The sequence below is a fragment of the Rana temporaria genome, chromosome 1, assembly GCF_905171775.1.
Source record: "Rana temporaria chromosome 1, aRanTem1.1, whole genome shotgun sequence".
NCBI lineage: Eukaryota > Metazoa > Chordata > Amphibia > Anura > Ranidae > Rana > Rana temporaria.
In genome coordinates this window covers 524,871,842-524,892,742 of record NC_053489.1, presented here as the reverse complement: position 1 = coordinate 524,892,742, position 20,901 = coordinate 524,871,842, and the positions used below count along the sequence as shown (strand labels likewise).

General features: G+C 43.3%; 1 protein-coding gene across 3 annotated transcripts in view; it reads right to left on the bottom strand.

Annotated features, from left to right (window-relative positions):
* The window catches only part of FHIP1A (FHF complex subunit HOOK interacting protein 1A), a 390,138-nt gene that overhangs the window by 180,585 nt on the left and 188,652 nt on the right, over nucleotides 1–20,901 (bottom strand). For all 3 annotated transcript variants that reach the window (XM_040331897.1, XM_040331896.1, XM_040331898.1), the window contains one exon: nucleotides 3,056–3,682. In XM_040331897.1, the coding sequence (XP_040187831.1) occupies nucleotides 3,056–3,682 (627 nt within the window). The remainder of the gene's footprint in view (nucleotides 1–3,055; nucleotides 3,683–20,901) is intronic.

The following is a 20,901-nucleotide window of genomic DNA, read 5'->3' as shown; positions in this document are numbered from 1 at the left end:
GGAAATCATTGCTACTCCCACTGACTGCCTGCAAGCGTTGTCGCTAAAGTGACCTGCTATATGGGTGACTTAGACCCGAAATCAAGAGCAATAATAGTACTGCACAATTGTTCCTAATTGACGATGGGTGACAGAGATTACTAATATGTCATGTACATTTGTGTTCATCATCAGCATAGTGTCCAAAGCAATAAAACCATCATAAACAGAGGGCATCAGCCAGACAGAAATCATCTTTCGCTAGTCTGGCAAAACAAATAAAGCTGAAAATCCTATTGTTTATCCAGGTTATTAATTAAAGCTGGTTGTCTGCCTGTTGGCTTATGAGCATTTTTTTACTCCATTGTCTGAAAAAGAAACACCATCTGAAATAGAGGCAAAATGGCAGCACTAAATTATTGTGTTAATGCACCAGTACAGCAGTTGCCAAAATATTACTGCCAGGGGCAATAACAAACAGTTTAGAAAAACATTAGGGGCCAGATCCACAGAAGAATTACGCCGAGTAATTTCAAATTTTGCGCGTTGTATCTTTGTTTTGTATCTACAAAACAAGATACAACGGCATCTTGGATGGATCCGACAGGCGTACGTCTTAGTACGCCGTCGGATCTTAGATGCAATTTTTCGGCGGCCGCTAGGTGGCGTTTCCGTCGAGTATGCAAATTAGCTAGTTACGGCGACCCACGAACGTACGTCCGGCCGGCGCATTTTTTTACGTTGTTTGCATTCGGCTTTTTCCGGCGTATAGTTAAACCTGCTATTATGAGGCGTACTTAATGTTAAGTATGGCCGTCGTTCCCGCCTCGCATTTTAAATTTTTTACGTCGTTTGCGTAAGTCGTTCGCGAATAGGGATTTGCGTAGAATGACGTCAACGTCTTAACCATTGGCTTGTTCCGGTTTCATTTCGAGCATGCGCACTGGGATACCCCCACAGACGGCGCATGCGCAGTTAAAAAAAACGTATTTACATAAAACACGCCCCCATCACAGAGATTTGAATGCCGTGCCATTACGCCACCAAAGATACACTACGCCGCCATAACTTACGGCGCGCATTCTTTGTGGATTTGAAAAAAAAAAAGTTACGGCGGCGTAGTGTATCTTAGATACGCTGCGCCCGGCGGAGAGAAGCGCCGAGGTACGTGGATCTGGCCCTAGATGTTTAGGATAAAACATATTTTATTCACATAAAACTATGTGAATGAAAGATGACTGACCTCTTCTCTTTATTTTGCTGGTCAACTTGGTCTGCATGTAAATGTGGAAAATTATATATATATATATATATATATATATATATATATATATATATATATATATATATATATATATATATACACATACACAGTACAGACCAAAAGTTTGGACACACCTTCTCATTCAAAGAGTTTTCTTTATTTTCATGACTATGAAAATTGTAGATTCACACTGAAGGCATCAAAACTATTGCCCCATACACACCATCACTTTGTGTGATGAAAAAAAATGACGTTTTTAAAAACGTCACTTTAATTGACCGTGTGTGGGGGAAAACGTCGTTTTATGTCTTCTAAAAAATGACCAAAAAAAATTGAAGCATGCTTCAATTTTATGTGTCGTTTTTCCAAATGTCGTTTTTTACTTCGCAGAAATTGACCGTGTGTAGCAAAAAATTTCGTTTAAAAAGACGTTTTTACACCCGGGCATGCCCAGAAGCTACTTATGAAGCGAGCTTCAATGGAAAAACGTGGTGGAACGTAACCTCGCTTTGCTAGAACATTGTGAGAAAAACGATGGTGTGTAGGCAACTTCGTCTTTGAAAATTGAAGTTTCAAAAACATAATTTTTTACTTCACAGAAAATGTCGTTTTTTTTCATCACATAAAGTGATGGTGTGTACGGGGCATATGAATTAACATGTGGAATTATACATAACAAAAAAGTGTAAAACAACTGAAAATATATTTCATATTCTAGGTTCTTCAAAGTAGCCACCTTTTGCAGCAGACACATCTCTAGAACTGGTAAGAGGAGACTGTGTGAATCAGGCCTTCATGGTAGAATATCTGCTAGGAAACCACTGCTAAAGAAAGGCAACAAGCAGAAGAGACTTGTTTGGGCTAAAGAACACAAGGAATGGACATTAGACCAGTGGAAATCTGTGCTTTGGTCTGATGAGTCCAAACTTGAGATCTTTGGTTCCAACCCCTGTGTCTTTGTGCGACGCAGAAAAGGTGAACGGATGGACTCTACGTGCCTGGTTCCCACCATGAAGCATGGAGGAGGAGGTGTGATGGTGTGGGGGGGGGGGGTGCTTTGCTGGTGACACTGTTGGGGATTTAATCAAAATTGAAGGCATACTGAACCAGCATGGCTACCACAGCATCTTGTAGCGGCATGCTATTCCATCCAGTTTAGTTGGACCATCATTTATTTTTCAGCAGGACAATGACCCCAAACACACCTCCAGGCTGTGTAAGGGCGATTTGACCAAGAAGGAGAGTGATGGGGTGCTGCGCCAGGTGACTACCTCTTGAAGCTCATCAAGAGAATGCCAAGAGTGTGCCAAGCAGTAATCAAAGCAAAAGGTGGTTACTTTGAAGAACCGAGAATATGAAATATATTTTCAGTTGTTTCACACTTTTTTGTTATGTATAATTCCACATGTGTTACTTCATAGTTTTGATGCCTTCAGTGTGAATCTACAATTTTCATAGTCATGAAAATAAAGAAAACTCTTTGAATGAGAAGGTGTGTCCAAACTTTTGGTCTGTATTGTATATATATATATATATATATATATATATATATATATATATATATATATATACTTGTAAAAAATCGAATTTAAGTTACCAAATCCTATGATTTCTTGATTTCTTGAATTGGTCACTCATGATTATTGATATTTTCACATCTTCATTGTACACTGCTTCTTGCATTGCAGGTTTTCAGGTACAACTTTTTTCCAGCAAGGTGGAAAGTAGGAAGTAGTAACATCCTCCACACTTCACTCCATATCACTTTGTTACAGTCAATATTATAGTTAATACAGAATTTTTTTAACTTACCGGACAGAAGTAAGTGCTTTCAACTATATGTTTAGCAACCATGTTATTCTCAGCAGACAAAGACATGATGAAGAGCAAGGCATCCCGTGCCTGTTGTCCCACTGTACCCTCTCGATGGATAAAGGGTATTAGCAAGGAGAAGATAAGAAAGTTGGCAGCTCCCTGGTCTTCACTGGTGTGAAAAAACAATTCTAGAATGGATGGATCTTTGGCAAGGATTGAACATAACTGGTTGAGTAGAACCACCAGTTCAGTCTCCACATTCGGAGTTGATGTCCCTGAACAAGTACTTAGCAACATCATCAACGGTTTCAATATAGGCTTGTGATGTAGCAAAGGCTGGTGTGACTGGGTAATCAGCAAATCATACATCTTTAACTGCTCAAATTTGGTCTCATCAGAAAATTCTCTCCTGAGGCTCCATAGAAATAGTTTTTCCATAATATTCTCTGTCACCACAAACTCCAGAATAGGCCCCATGGCAGCATCCTTCACCTGCTCTTCAATTAAAAGCAAGATCATGTGCTCCACATAATTCTGTACAGCGCTAACCTCATCTGCAGAAATGGATCCATATCTAGCGTGAGAGTTTTTAAATGGGTCATGCTTTTCCAAAATGCGCTGAACCTGCGGAAACATAAAATGTATATAAATGCGAAATGTGAAGATATTACAAATAGCGCAGTTCCTTTAAACATCACAAGTGTTTACATATTAATGCTGTAAATGAATAGTAGTTTTAAATATTTATACAGAAGAAACCAATTTAAACATCAGCGCGGAGACAAAAATGCATGTTTCAGAATGAGCAATAATCTTAATGAAGCTTAATTTGAACCACTCTCAGTTATCACATAATATCACCACAGTGTAATCAAGACACTGTAAATGTTCATTTGCAATATTTTTCCAATTGGTGAACAGGAGCCAAACAGTCCCAGAGCTGTAGAACATTTGTTTGCAATGCTGGATATATCCATTTTCTGTATAAGATGAAAAATGTCATTAGGAATATGAAAGAGATATAAAAGTGCAGAAAACAAAAGAATGGCATATTTTAAAGAGTATCTAGGTAATAATTACTGTATTTATCGGCGTATACCGCGCACTTTTTTGCCCTGGAAATCAGGGCAAAATCGTGGGTGCGCGGTATATACGCCGATACCCGCTTTCCCGCGCCGAGTTTTGAATACTGCGCCGACATATACCGAGCGCAGTACACTTGGGTATAGTCGGGCAATCTCGCTCCTTCCGCGCTCACGTCCTGGACGTACAGGACGTCAGCGCGAGAGTTGCCGAGCATTGCCGACAATACACGAGTGTACTGCGCTCTGTATATGTCGGCGCAGTATTCAAACTCGGCGCGGGAAACGAGCGGGGAGGACGCCGCAGAAGGACGCCGGACCCGACAAAGAGGACACCCGAAGCCGCAGAAGGACGCCGGACCCGACGAAGACGACACCCGAAGCCGCAGAAGGACGCCGGACCCGATGAAGAGGACACCCGAAGCCGCAGACGAACGCTGGACCCGACGAGGCCGCCGATGGACGCCGCGCAAGACACCAAAACTGTAAGTACAAAAAAAACTTTTTTTCCACAGGATTCGGGGCAACTTTAGGGGTGCACGGTATACGTGGGAGCGCGTTATACCGCGATAAATACGGTAATGTGAATTGCTGAACTGCAAATCCTATCCTGGAAATGTGCACTGTGCTAAAATCCTAAATCCAGGCAACTTTCAATTTATGTCTTTTCACTGCATTAAAGTAGAACTGTAGCCTCATGTCACATGATTGTGTGCTATGCAATCTCCATTTTCTAGCTTGTGTGTGAATGAATGCTTGAACTACTATCTTTTTTTCGTTTTAGATATTCCAACCATGCTATACAGTCAAAATACCCAGTGGCTGCATCTGATCGCATGCAGCTGCTTTTTTAGATTCAAGTTTTCCACCCAGCCCCTTTGATTTTCAAATTGAGGGATACTGGGTGGGAGACAGCTGGCATGTGAACGTACTGAGTGAATTTAAACCGGTTTATCAGAAGCTCACCAAAATTCACACAGTGTATGGCCAGCTTAACCACTTTAGCCCTGGAGGATTTGGCTGCCAAAAGACCAGGCCACTTTTTGCTATTTGGCACTGCGTCGCTTTAACTGACAATTGTGCGACATCGTGCGACGTGGCTCCCAAACAACTGACATCCTTTTTTCCCCACAAATAGAGCTTTCTTTTGGTGGTATTTGATAACCTTTGCGGTTTTTATTTTTTGCGCTATAAACAAAAAAAGAGCAACGATTTTGAAAAAAAAAATGCAATATTGTTTACTGTTTGCTATAATAAATATCCCCAAAAATATATAAAAAACAAATTTTTTCCTCAGTTTAGGCCGATACGTATTCTTCTATATACTTTTGGTAAAACAAATCATAATAAGCGTATATTGATTGGTTTGCGCAAAAGTTATTTTTATTATTATTTTTATTTATTTTGTGCGTCTACAAAATAGGGGATAGTTTTATGGCATTTTTATTATAATTTTTTTACTAGTAATGGTGGTGATCTGCGATTTTTATCGTGACTGCGATATTGCGGCGGACACATCGGACACTTTTGATGCTATTTTTGAAAAAAGAGAATATACACATATATATAGAAATACATGTGTGTATAGGGCAGATAATGGACTTTGAAGGCGTAATAAGTTTAAAAAAATTGGATATTTATTAGGAAAATACAAAAATTGTTTGAAAAACATAAATTACATAAATAAGGCCATAAGGAGGAGGCCTAGGAATACAGAAACATTGGCATGACAGACCACCTACTACATATGGGTACAATACAAGGAATCAATAAAAGTGGGAGACTCGCAACCACTTTTCATATAAATTGAAAAAATACTTGACGTTCTCAGGAGGTGGAGTGTCACACGATGCTCAGCCCTGCTGATGCTATTTTGCGACCATTGTCATTTATACAGCGATCAGTGCTATAAAAATACACTGATTACTGTGTAACTGACACTGGCAGGGAAGGGGTTAACCAGTAGGGGGTGAGGAAGGGTTTATGTGTGTCCTAGGGAGTGATTCTAACTGTTTGGGGGCTGGGCTACCAGTGACACGACACTGATCACTGCTCCCGATAAAAGTAGATCAGTGTCCTGTCACTAGGCAGAACAGGGAGATGCCTTGTTTACATAGGCATCCCACCGTTCTGCCGCTCTATGATCACGATTATGCCACTCTGCCAATGTATAAATGGGTTAGGCAGTCGGCAAGTGGTTAAGAAACATTTAAATAAAGTATTAACATGTTTTTTTTTCCGCAGTGCTAGGTGTCAAGTATGTCATTTAACACTCACCTTTTCAACAACCACCACTAGGGCTCCAGTTTTCTCAGACGTAAAACTTAAAGTGGTTGTAAACCTCGGACATAAGTAATGAACAAAGCATATCCTGCTATAATATATGCACAATCCAAAGCACTGAGTGCAATTTCTGTCGAGAGTCTCATTCCTCTGCTATCTGCATGAGTCATTTCTGTTGGGCTTTGCCAACTCCAAAAGATCGAGGGGGACAGGAGAGGGGAACTCCAGAACACAGCCTGTAATTGACAACCTCAGCTGTGGATGTTTCCCTATGAGATTGTGTAGAGGGGAGTGTGTCTCTTTCCTTCACTCAGGTCTCAGATTATACTCAGCTCTCCTCTCTGAGCTGTGCATTTTGTGATATTAGATCCCGCCCCCTGCCTCTAGAAGCTCAGAAAAGCTGAGTAAATTCTGGACTTTAAACGGCTCTAGAGAAATTAGGGCTGCAGATAAGCAGGGGAAACTTATGTAAGAGGATGTGTTTCATCAATGTGTAGCACCAGAGGCAAAGTGTATGTATAAAGGTTTTTTTTTTATATATCACAATGAAAATTTAAGAAATATGCTGACATCAGTATCCTTTTCCATAATAAGATATTGAATGTAAGTATCTGAAACAAGAAATGTCTATGCTGCCCATACAGGGCTGGACTGGGACAAAAAGTTGGCCCTGGACTTCATCCAGACTGGCCCACTTTGATAGGTCTCTCCCATGGTGGCTGAACAACTCCCGCCACCCCCTCCCCCCCAGGCCACCCAAGCCCCCTCTCCCTCTCTTCCCCTTCATTAGCCACTAGCCATTCTACTCTATTGGGACAAGATTAGGCAGAAGCGAGAAACTCCAAGGCCATAGCTGTTGAGTCAGCTGTCTGTCCCCTCCCCCATGCTCCTCTGTCGCCCCTCCTGCTCCTCTGGTCCTCCCCCTGCTTCTCTGGTCCCCCCAGGTGAGCGCTGCGGGGAGGGAGAGGAGGTGAGTGCTGCAGGAGGGGAGAGACAGAGAAGCGGAGGGGGGCGGCGGTCCGCTGTCACTGAAGCCTTTGCAGGCTTTCTTGTGCATCATCTTTAGAAGAGGCTTCCTTCTGGGACAATAGCCATGCAGACCACTTTGATGCCATGTGCAGCGTATTGTCTGAGCACTGACAGGCTGACCCCCCACCCCTTTTACCACTGCAGCAATGCTGGCAGCACTCATACATCTATTTCCCAAAGACAACCTCTGTATATGATGTTGAGCATGTGCACTCAACTTCTTTTGTCGACCATGGTGAGGCCTGTTCTAAGGTGAATCTGTCCTGTTAAACCGCTGTATACTTTTTGTCACCATGCTGCAGCTCAGTTTCAGGGTCTTGGTAATCTTCCTATAGCCTAGGCCAGTGATGGCAAACCTTGGCACCCCAGATGTTTTGGAACTACCTTTCCCATGATGCTCATGCACTCTGCAGTGTAGTTGAGCATCATGGGAAATGTAGTTCGAAAACATCTGGACTGCCAAGGTTCACCAACACTGGCCTAGACCATCTTCATGTAGAGCAACAATAATGGAAAATGGCTATTGGGCCCAATTTGGACATTTTCACTTAGGGGTGTACTCACTTTTGTTGCCAGCGGTTTAGACATTAATGGCTGTGTGTTGAGTTATTTTAAGGGGACAGAAAATTTACACTGTAATACAAGCTGTACACTCACTACTTTACATTGTAGTAAAGTGTAATTTGTTCAGTGTTGTCAGATGAAAAGATCTAATAAAATATTTTCAAAAACGTGAGGAGTGTACTCACTTTAGTGAGATAATGTATCTATGTTTTAACCTGAGGTTCACATGCCTTTCACTAATTTTGATACTTGAATATTATTTAAAAATATGTGAATCTTGGATTAAAGTTGTGTAAATCTTGGATGAAACATTGATTAACAGACCCCATAGATGATGCCAATATGTGCATGAAAATGAAAGAAAAACTGTCTGTATTCACAGAAACCATCTTTTGTTTCCCAATAAGCAGCATAATGTAGAAATTGGTATATAACTGGTTTCTATATGTGACACGGCATCTTTTTCTGCAAGCTTTCATATACTACACCCAATGAGAGCATTGCACCTGCTGCATGGCTTTGAGTTAACAATCAGATCGGTGCGCACAGCTCCTACAGGTATACTCACCTGACAGCTGTTACTTATTATGTTAGATAGCATACAGAACTCCAAGGTGACTCATTACATATTTACAAACATTATCAGGAATAAGCACAAGTCGTGTATCTGAGCTATTTATTAGGTAACTAATGGTTATTACATGTGAAACAACCAACTAATGTACCGTATTTATTCGAGTATAACGCGCAAAATTTTATACCAAAAAAAAAAATCAAAGTTTTGGGTGTGCGTTATAAACGAGGACTGGGGTGGGATGGCAGTGGCGGGACCGATACCGAGTATTAGCGGGAGTACTCGTACTCCCGCTAATACCGCCGATACTAGAATAGAATACTTCCCTCCTCCCTCCTCCCCCCTCCCCCCGCCGCCGCTACCGCCGCCACCAACGCCGCTACAACGTTAATCACCGCGGCGCGGGGAACATTACAGACAGCTTTCATTTGAATAGCTGTTTTCCCCACCGCCCATAGACACTCCCCCTTGGACGGATCTGTCCAATCGCGAGCAAGGGGGAGTGTCTATGCGCGGCAGGGAAAACAGCTGTTCAAACGAACGCTGTCTGTAATGTTCCCGCGCCGCAGTGATTAACAGTAGGTGGCTGTATATACAGGGGACATGGCTGCACATACGGGGGACATGGCTGGACATACGGGGGACATGGCTGGACATACAGGGGACATGGCTGGACAGACAGGGGACATGGCTGGACAGACAGGGGACATGGCTGGACAGACAGGGGACATGGCTGGACAGACAGGGGACATGGCTGGACAGACAGGGGACATGGCTGGACATACGGGGAACATGGCTGGACATACGGGGGACATGGCTGGACATACAGGGGACATGGCTGGACATACGGGGCACATGGCTGGACATACAGGGGACATGGCTGGACATACGGGGGACATTCCTGGACATATGGGGGACATGGCTGGACATACGGGGGACATGGCTGGACATACAATAAATGATTTTTGGCAATTACAATGATTTTATACCGATTTTTAATCGAAAATTAGGGGTGCGCGTTATACACGTGTGCGCGTTATACACGTGTGCGCGTTATACTCGAATAAATACGGTATGTGTTATTATAATACAGTTCTTCTATTAGGTGTCTATGGCATGACCTGTGTGTTATACCTGTATAACAATTTAAGGTGTGCATACACAATCCCAACACTGTAGCTGTTATTTACCGTATTTATCGGCGTATACTGCGCACTTTTTTGCCCTGAAAATCAGGGCAAAATCGTGGGTGCGCGATATATGCCGATACCCCCTTTCCCGCGCCGAGTTTGAACACTGCGCCAGCATATACCGAGCGCAGTACACTCATGTATAGTCGGGCAGGCTTGGCTCCTCTCACGCTCACGTCCTGGACGTACAGGATGTGAGCGCGAGAGTAGCCGAGCCTGCCCGACTATACACGAGTGTACTGCACTCTGTATATGCCGGCGCAGTATTCAAACTCGGCGTGGGAAAGCGGGGATCGAGCGGGGAGGACGCTGCAGAAGGACGTCGGGCCCGACGAAGAGGACACCCGAAGCCGCAGACGGACGCCGGACCCGACGAGGCCGCCGATGGACGCTGCGCAAGACACCAAAACTGTAAGTACTAAAATGTTTTTTTACAGGAATGTCGGGTCCACTTTAGGGGTGCACAATACCCCGATAAATACGGTAATTTCAAAATAAAGTCAACCCACAGAGAGAACAAACACCAGTCATCTGAGTGTAAGGCCTCATAAACATGACCGAGAATCTCGTCAGGAAAAACCTGTCGTTTTCCCTGATGAGATTCTTGGTAAGAAACTCTTGCCGCCCGAGTGTACTGACTTTAATTTAAAAATAAATGCGGTTCTCTTGAAAGGAAAGAACGCGCTGACGTCATCGCGTACGACGAGCATGCGCTCGTCACATTCAATGCAGTCGCCGCCATCTTGCTGTACCCTACCTATGCCGTGGAAGCTACCGTGCATGCGTCAAAGTCATTTCGAGCATGCGCGGGTTTCCATGGCGACAGGTAAGTATACACACTCTCGGGTTTCTCGTCTGGAAACAGGCAAACGAGAATCTGGACGGGAAAAAAAAGAGCAGGTTCTCTTTTTTTCTCGTCGAAATTCTTGCCTGATTTCCAGACGAGAAACTCGAACGCCTTGTACACACAAACGGCTTTCTCAGCAAGAAGCAGTTTTCTTTCTGTTTTTTGCTGAGAAAACCGGTCGTGTGTACGAGGCTTAATGCCGAGTACACACGGTAGGAATTTCCGACAAGAAAAGTTCGATGTGCGCTTTTGGTCAGAAATTACGACTGTGTGTAGGCCCCATCGGACTTTTTCTGTCTGAATTTCCGACAGCGAAAATTTGAGAGCTGGTTCTCAAATTTTCCGACGGGAAAAGTTCTTGACGGATATTCAGATTGTCTGTACGCAATTCCGACGCGCAAAAAACACACACATGCTCGGAATCAATTCGACGCATGCTCGGAATCATTGAAGTTAATTTTTCTCGGCTCATTGTAGTGTTGTACGTCACTGTGTTCTTAATGGTCGAAATTTTGTGTGACCGTGTGTATGCAACTCAAGTTTGAGCCAAAATTCCGTTGGAAAAAAATCCACGGTTTTCTTGTCGGAATTTCCGATCGTGTGTACGCGGCATTACACATATTCCATAGATCATCTCGGAAGGGAGCAAGAGACGGTGGCTACATTCTTGGATACAGTGGGACCATGGCTAATCAACTTAGCCACCCTCCAACAGGGAGGCAGATTACAACAGAAAAAATAATAAAATGAGATTTAGAGGAGGCTGAGAGCAATAGAAGGGCCTTTTTTGAATTGGAAATACTTACATTATTTTTTTTTTAAACAGGGTTTAGTGTCACTCTAAGTGGAATAGACCATTGGTGCCCTTTTTAATGAACTATCTACGTATATTAAGATTCATTTACAGACAGTTTACATTGTGGGGTATATTTTAATCTACTGACAAACCTATTACATTAACCCATATAATATGTTGAGCCTGTATAAAGAAAGGGCAGTATGAGAGGTGTGAGGGATTTGATGCTTGGGATGGTAATCCGATGTCATGGAAAAGTAGGGCATTGTAAGCTTGCACTCTCTTCATTCGTGATCTGGGTGCCAGATGTCAAGTCCTTTATGTGACACAGTTTCTTAGGCTAAAGAAGTAATTCCACGTTCTATAAAAATAGAATGTGACAGTTATAAAATACTAGGTATGTGTCTTCAGAATGTACACATTTTTATACAAATGATATATGCAACGTCCCTAATATTTCCATCTGGTACTTCCTATGCACTCTCAGAAAGTGCTAGAGAAAAAATGTAGGCACACAGACGTATTCATTTTGGCCACTGGAAAAAAATTTAAAAGCATTTGTGTGTATATGAGTAAATTATACCAATAGGCTCCTCTCTGAATGCCGTTTTAGGAAATTTTTTTATACCCCTGAATGCTGCTCTAAAACATGAACCTAAATGTCACAATGTTTAGGGATGGACACATTGGGGGGATTTACTAAAGCCGATGCACAGAAAATCAGGTGCAGCTGTGCTTGGTAACCAATCAGCTTCTAGGTTTTAGCCCAGGTTCACATTGGGTACGATTTGCTTTGATTTGAGATGCGATTTCACATGTGAAATCGCATCTCAAATCGGCGGCATTTGCCGGCAATTGTCGGCAATGACACCGTCCTAATCGGTGCGACGCCGCATCTGCGGCGCTGCACCGACTTCAAATAGTAGTTCCTGTACTACTTTTTGCATTTTCGGGCCGTGATTTACATAGACATCTGTGCAGAAACCTGCACAGATGTCTCTTAAATTGCGGCCGAAATCGGGACTGCCAGTGGGAGTGAAGAACTCGCACGGCTTCACTCCCGCAGCCCAGTGTGAACCAGGGCTCATTGTCAAAGCTTAAAGGGTAACTAGCAAATAAAGAAAAAATAATATAGTGCATATAATTGCGACACTGATCATATTGTAGTATTATTTAGTCCCAGAACATTTTCAGCAAGTACAGAAAATACCTGTTGATACAGTGTCATATAGCTAGATTCAGAAAGCCCGCCGCATCTTTGCGTATCGTATATCGTATTTACACTACGCCGCCGTAAGTTAGCAAGGCAAGTACTGTATTCACAAAGTACTTGCTTGCTAAGTTACGGCGGCGTAGCGTAAATGGGGCCGGCGCAAGCGCGCCTAATTCAAATGAAGATGTGGGGGGCGTGTTTTATGTATATGAGGTGTGACCTGACGTGATTGACGTTTTTTAAGAACGGCGCATGCGCCGTCCGTGTACATATCCCAGTGTGCATTGCGGCTAAGTACGCCGCACGGACGTATTGGTTTCAACGTGGACGTAAATTACGTCCAGCCCTATTCACGGACGAGTTACGCAAACAACGTAAAATTTTCGAATTTCGACGCGGGAACGACGGCCATACTTAACATTACTAGTCCAGCTATTTGATGGAATAACTATACGCCTGAAAATGCCTTACGTAAACGGCGTATCTGTACTGCGTTGGCCGGGCGTACGTTCGTGAATCGGCATATGAATGAATGAATGAATGAATGAATGAATGAAAAACTTATAAAGCGCGGCGCATGCGAACTGAATCGCTTCTGGGCGCTAGTTGTTCGTGTCTCATGACATCAAAAGAGCAGAGTTTTGATCTGTCTTCTGAAAGTCAGGTGGTTTTCCTCTAACCGAATGCTGGTTGGTAAAGCGTTCCATAGTCTAGGACCCTGAAAAGCAAACCTTCTTTCTCCTTTGGACTTGTATTTGGTTTTTGGTACCCTGACCAGATTTTGGTCGGTGGATCGCAGAACGCGATTCGAATTGTGAGGTTCTATCTTGTCGCAAAGATATTGCGGAGCCTTCCCATGGATGCACTTATGTGTCAGGCAGAGTGCTTTAAATGCAATTCTGTCTTTTACTGGCAGCCAGTGAAGGGTTCTCAACGAAGGTGAGATTGATTCCCATTTTTTTTTCCCAGTCACCAGTCTGGCGGCCGTATTCTGAACGACTTGCAGACGGGAGATTTGGTACTTTGGGAGTCCGAGGTACAGGGCGTTAGCATAGTCCAGTCTGGAATTCACGATTGTTCCCACCACGACTGCTACGTCTTCTTTGGGGATAAATGGAATAAGTCTGCGTAGTAGGCGCAACAGATGGTGCGCTCCGCTGACTACTGACCCTATTTGTGCGTCCATTGTCATGAAGGTGTCGAAGATGACCCCGAGACTTTTGACTTTGGAGCTAGGGGTGATGATTTGGCCCAGAATGGGCGGGGGTGTCCAGGTTGTTGCCAGTTGACTCTTTCGGCTGGCGTGAAACATAAGGAGTTCTGTTTTTTAACTGTTGAGTTTAAGATAACTCTTTGTCATCCAGTTTTCTATCAAAGAGAGACATTTCTCTAAACTGGGATGATGATCCTTTTTGTTGCAGATGCGAAAATACAGTTGCGTATCGTCTGCATAAGAGTGATAGAGTAGTTCTTGGCTACTGATAATATCAAAGAGAGGGCGAAGATAGATGTTGAAAAGCACCGGTGACAGGGGGGATCCTTGGGGGACTCCACATGACACCGTGCGCTTTTCCGACGTGAAAGAACCCAATTTAACTGTTTGTGATCGGTTTTCAAGAAAGGAAGAAAACCATGGTAAATCACCTTCAGCGACTTCTGCTACCTTGGCTAGTCGCATCAGTAACAGTTTGTGGTCTACCGTGTCAAAGGCTGCGCTTAGGTCCAGCAGAACCAGGAGACAAGATTCTCCTTCGTCTGCGGCCTCGAGGGCATCGTCCCATATTTTGAGTAAGGCCGTTTCTGTCCCGTGTCCGGGACGGAAGCCTGATTGTAATGGATCCAGTAGATTGTGGGTATCTAGATGCTGTTGTACCACTACTTTCTCCATTATCTTGGAGAGAACATTTAGGCCTGTTATGGGACGGCGGTGAGTTGGGTCCTTGGGATCCAGGTTAGGTTTTTTCAAGATGGGCTGGACTGTGCCCTCTTTCAACAGGGATGGCACTGTGCCTTCCTTAAATGACTGGTTTATAAGCTGTGTGATGGGTGGTGCCAGGATGTCGGCACATTCCTTCAGCAGTTTGGTGGGGATGATATCATTGGGCGATGTGCTGTTCCGCAAAGCACCAATGATATTTTTTGTGGTATCGATGGAGATCGGTTCCAGAGTGAACTTTGTTGATTGTAGAGCGTTTCTGTGGGTGTTTTGTGGTTGATTGACGGTGGGGTTGAGGGGGGTATTGTTTTGCAAGATGCTTTCCCGGATTCTTTCAATTTTGTTGATGAAGAAATCCGATAGTTCATTACAGAACTCTTGGGTGTCTGAGTTGGGGACTTCAAGACATCCTGGATTCATGGTCTGGGTGACCATCTTGAAGAGTTCGCGGGGGCGGTTTAGGGCGCTGTTAATCGCCATAGAAAAATTATGTTTCTTGGCTTTGAAGATTTCTTTATGATATCGTGTTGTTATTGCCTTGTAGATGATGAGGTTATCCTCTGCAGGGCTTCTTTTCCAGGCGGCTTCCACCCTTCTGCGCTCTTGCTTCAGAAGCGACAGCTGGTTGTTGAACCAGCCAGACTTTCTTTTTCGGATGCAGGCTTTGCGTTTCGGTGCTACTAAATCGGCTGACTGTAGCAGGGCTGCGTTTATGGCATCCAGTGTATCTGCGGCTGTTTGATGTGGATGGATTGTTTTGATTCTGTTTCCCAAGGTAGATTTAAAGAGTTCCGAATGGAGCTTCTTCTGAGATCTAGCCCAGTGTATTGTCACCGGCTTGGGTGCTTTTATCACTGGGGGAATTTTGGAGATTATGAAATTGATTGCATGGTGGTCTGTCCATGGCAATGGTTCATTTTCTAAAATGGTTATTTTCAGATTTTGTCTGAAAATTAGGTCGAGTGTGTGACCTGAAGCATGTGTTGGCCCGCATATAAGTTGCTGTAGCCCTAATCCCTCCAGGTGATCGATGCAGGCGTCCGCAATGGGATCCTGTGCGGAGTTGGCCCACAGATTAAAGTCCCCGAGCAGCAAAAGGTGTTTGCTGTTAAGGGTATAAGTGGATATAAACTCTGTTAAAGATGGCAAAAACTGCGATTTTGGCCCAGGTGGCCTATAGCAGAGGAGAATGTGAACAGTCTCCTGGGGGGAAGTTTGAAGTTGAAGGGTAAGGGTTTCCATGAATGGAAGAGGATTTTGAAGGGTTGGCTTAGTGATTGTAATGTGATTCTTGTGGATCACCGCCAGGCCTCCTCCTCTTTGCCCTATTCTGTTTTCCGTTATAATGCGATAGTTTTCTGGCACCAATTCTCCGAGAATGGTGTTGCAGTTGGCCGAGAGCCAGCTTTCTGTAATAAATATCATATCTAGTGATTTACATATTCTACGCCGAACGCAATGGAAGCACCTAGCAGCCAGCCTAAAAATTACACTTTAAGATACGATGGTGTAAGACACTTACGCCGCTCGTATCTTAGCCTAATTTAAGCGTATCTGGTTACCAGAATACGCTTAAATTTGCGTTGGCGCAGATTCAGACTTAGGCCGGCGTATCTACTGATACGCCGGCCTAAGTCTTTCTGAATCCACCTAATAGTCTATTCCTGTGAGCTGAAAAGAAATCACAAACATCCTTATCTATCTTGTGTAAGCTACTAGTTCCATCAGTACACCGCAGAAAGTGTGTTATTTGCATAATTGGCAGGTGAAAATTTATGGAAAATATCCTGATAAAAGAAAACGAATGCAGCCACTTCATCTATGGACTAACAAGCTGCAATATATTACATTTTTTTCTTTTGATTTAGATTTGCTTTATTATTTTCTGACGCCTAGGCCTGGAAGAAGTTTGCAGATCAGGAGTTTCATTAGCTTCATATTGACTTTCTTAACTTAAAGGGTCATTAAAGAAAAACATTTTTTTAGCTAAATAGCTTCCTTTACCTTACTGCAGTCCTGGTTTCATGTCCTCATTGCTCGTTTTTGCTTTGATGTTGCTGTAATTCCTCTCTGTTCTGGACACTTCCTGGTTGTCTGTTTCCTGATAACCACAGTACTGGAAGATTTCTCACTGTGGTCACTAATCAAGGAGGTGTGATTACTGTGTGTCTAAAACTCCTCAGCACCAATCCAGTTTCGTTTTACAAACCATCTCTGCCCTCTATTGGCTCTCTGGCTCTCTGTACATCAGAGAACCAGGAAACAACAGCAAAAACGAAACTAAACTGCAGGCACATTATTAGATTGTTTTTTTATCTATTTTTAATCATTTTTAAAAGGAATCAGTTAACTATTATGTCAAAGTCAGACCAAAGTAGTACAGGGAACATTTTCAAAGTCGGACCGACTTGTGTCGGACCAGTTAAGACGACTCCCATAGGGAAACATTGAATTTCACACGTCATGCGACATGAGCTCCCAATGTCGGAGTGTTTGTCGGTCCAGTGTGAAACCCAGCCTCAAACTTGTATGACTGTCATGTTGTACCAGTGTGAACCCGGCCTTAGGCTGGTACGACATTGGGAGCTCATGTCGCATGACGTGTGAACATCAATGTTTCCGTATGGGAGCCATCTTAACTGGTCTGACACAAGTGGGTCTGACTTTGAAAATGCTCCCTGTACTACTTTGGTCTGACTTTGGTCCTACCTCAGCCCATTGAATATCATTGAAGTCGGATCAAAGTAGGATCCTTATCCTAACCATCTGACTTTTGACATCCGACATGGTGATTACAGCAGCAGTAAAAGGAATTTATCCCATACTGGGATTGTTTTGATTGATCAAAAAGACAAGTCAGACTATCACAAAGTTGGATCAAAGTAGTATCCTGTTCATGAAAGCCGGATGGATGTAGGACCAATGTAGGACCATTGTAGGACTGATGTCGCAGAGCAAAGTAGGATAAAAGTCGTGTCGTACCAGTGTGAACCCAGCCTGAAGGCCCATACACACCATCTGGCTTTTTGACAACAAACTTCAAAATTAGCAGGTTTTCAAAAAAATCTGTTTATGCTCCATCGGACAAACTTTTTTTGGTTTTCATCGGACAAATGTTCGCTCTGCAAACGGACAAACTTTTCGTCAACAAAAGTCCTACAGTGCAATCCTATAGTCCTATCGTGTGTACAGAAATCCATTGGACTTTAGTCCGAATTACAAATACGCATGCTCAGAACCAATGTTAAAATCAACCAACAATAGCAGAAGTTGACCAAAGGGTGGCGGTAAAGAACAGAAAAAGTGTAGAAAAACCATGCGATTTTGGGAAAGTTTGCTGAAAAAGTCCTGTCGTCTGTATGCATACCAAGTTCACGACCAACACCCTTCAAACAAACATCCACGGAAAAGTTTGTTTGAAGTCCGATCGTGTGTATGAGGCTATAGACTAACAGTCAAAGTACTACACTAAACTTGAAGTCGTTAAACATTAATTTTCACATTTCTTGGTGTTTGCAGAATAGTTTTTTAAAAGTATATTCAGCTTGTATAGTCAGTAAATGGACTACACTAATGCCCTGTACACACGATAGGTTAGTCTAATGGAAACGGTCTGATGGATTTTTCCATCAGTTATCCGATGAAGCTGACTGATGATCAGTCGTGCCTACACACCATCAGTTAAAAAAACGATCGTGTCAGAACGCGGTGACGTAAAACACAACGACGTGCTGAAAAAAAATGAAGTTCAATGCTTCCGAGCATGCGTCGACTTGATTCTGAGCATGCATGGATTTTTACCCGATGGACGTACCCACAGACGATCTTTTTTTTTCTATCGTTTTTTTATCCATCAGATAATTTTAAAACAAGTTCCTATTTTTTTAACCTATGGATAAATAACCGATGGGGCCCACACACGATCGGTTTGGTCTGATGAAAACGGTCCATCAGACCGTTTTCATCAGACTAACCTATCGTGTGTACGCAGGATAAGAAGTGCCTTGGCTAAATATTTAGAATTTACCCCAAATTGCCAAAGTTTGTCAACAAGCTGGCAGGAGAATCAAGCCTTTTTTGTTACAAAGTCATAGGTTGTTATTGTGCAGCATTACAACCTTGGGCACAATGTAGGCCAGCTGCTGGAGTCCTAACAACCCTGACAGATTTAAAAATTGATCATAGATTGACAAGGAGGATCGGGCACCTGAGGACGTCTTTTTTGTCCCTCCCCTGCCCTTCTTCATCAGCATTGGGGTTGGCTGAAGAAGGGATAGAAATTGAGTTAGAAGATAGACGCTAGAATACTAGTCAGTAGCAGTTTGCAAAGGTATATTTGCTTTGTAAAAATAAATCATATCTAGTGTTGGTTTTACTACATGTGTAGATGTCGCTGCATTATGTAAAAGTTTAGTTTTTTACATTTTAGAAATGGGTGTGTTGAGGTTGTGCATCATTTTATAGGGTGCCTTGACCTAATAAAGGTTGAGAAATGCTGAGCTGGATGCACTTTATATCACTCGTTGGCAGGCTCCACACAGCCTAAAGCCCTGTAAACATGACCGGGAATCCCAATGGGAAAACCGAGAACCTGTTCAGTAAGTTTCCCCGTGTACATGCAGCCGGGTTTCCCGTCTGGAAAACTGCGGGGGGAGCTTTGGCCGGAAATCCCGGCCGTGTGTATGCTCCCTTGCAGTGTTGGGAATCCCAGCGGGAAAATAGAGAGCAGGTTCTCTATCTTCCAGCCGGGATTCCCGGCAGTTTTCCTGTCTGGAAAACTGCAGGGAAACATACATATGGCCGGTTTTCCCGGCCAAAAGCTCTCCTGGCAGTTTTCCTGGCAGGAAAACCGGTCGTGTGTACGAAGCTTGATTCTCAATCACCACAGGGCCATTTACTGTATGGCCAACATTAGGATCCTCAATCATTCCCCAGATTAGAAATTGTTCTGATCTTCAACAGGCAGGGCTCAAGTCCTGCGGGAACGCGTGGGAACGGAGTTCCTGCACTTTTTTCAGAGCAGGAACGCAGTTCCCTTTGCAGGACTAGAGCAGCCGAGCCGCCCGAGCCAATCCTTCACCAAGCGGCGATGCCCAGCTCGAGTCACTGTCAGGGGCAGGCGAACCTTAGTAATCCTTTATGTTACTGGCCACTTCCTGTATATGGATTCATAGGGTAGTGTCACTTCCTCGATGCCGCAATGTCTCCTGGGAGCTTTTGTCATTGTTCCCAGGAGACATTGCAGAGGTCTGCCGAAAATAACTTTTCTTTCTTTTTTTTTTTTCTTTTTTTTTTTTTTTTTTTTACCACCTCAGCTTTCATTTACCAAGTTCTAGAGACCAGCTCATGATTTGATGCTTCTTACGTCTCAAGTTGTGGTTTGCATCATATGTGGTATTTATTCTGCAATTTTTTTTTTTTTTTTTTTTTTTTTTTTTTTCTTATTCGTAAGTATTATGGATTCTAAGTCGGCCAACCAATAGTTCAAAAAGGCATTAACCCTACACCCTGTTGGTCGGAACCCAATAATATTTGACAGAGAAAGAATTTTTACAATTGTTAACGCCCTCCCCCCCCCCCCCCCATGGCTCCCAGGGATCTCGTCCTATTCTCCTCTAAGATATTCCCTGAGAAGATCAGCAAAGGGAACTATTTTTGTATATCCCTCTGAAAGTAGTCATTAGAAGGGCGAGCAGGAGGTGCATGTGGGTTAATGCCCACTTACACATTTCCTGCTCCTAACAAACCCTAACTCTTTCAGCGTAGCTCCATGTTTTTTTATATTCCTTCCATTTTGCCCATTTCTCCCTGTATTCCCCATTTCTTTCCAGGTAACTATCCCTTAGTTCTTCTAACCTGTACATTTCCTCTACTTCGTCTATCCAGTTCCAGACATGGGGGCTTTCCTTCTCCTGCCACTTTTTGGGAATGAGTCTCTTCGCTGCGTTTAAGAGATGGGGTAGTAAAGACTGCTTGTATTTTTTTACCCCTTCAAGACTGCCGTGGAAGAGCACGACCCAGGGGTCTTTCTTTATCTCCTCCCCCGTTATAACCTTTATTTGGGTCAATATTGTGTCCCAATAGCTTTGAATTTTTGGGCATTGCCACCATAAGTGGGCCATCGTGCCTATTTCTGAGCAACCCCGCCAGCACTCAGCTGGCTGGCTTGCTTTAAATTTATTAGCTTTATCCGGGGTGATATACCACCCTGAGAGGCACTTGTAATTTGCTTCGGCTGTGCGGACATCTATAGCAGATGAGTGAGTTAATTGAATAATCCTCTGAAAAGTGTTTGTCCCTCTCGTGATACCTAACTCTCTTTCCCATTT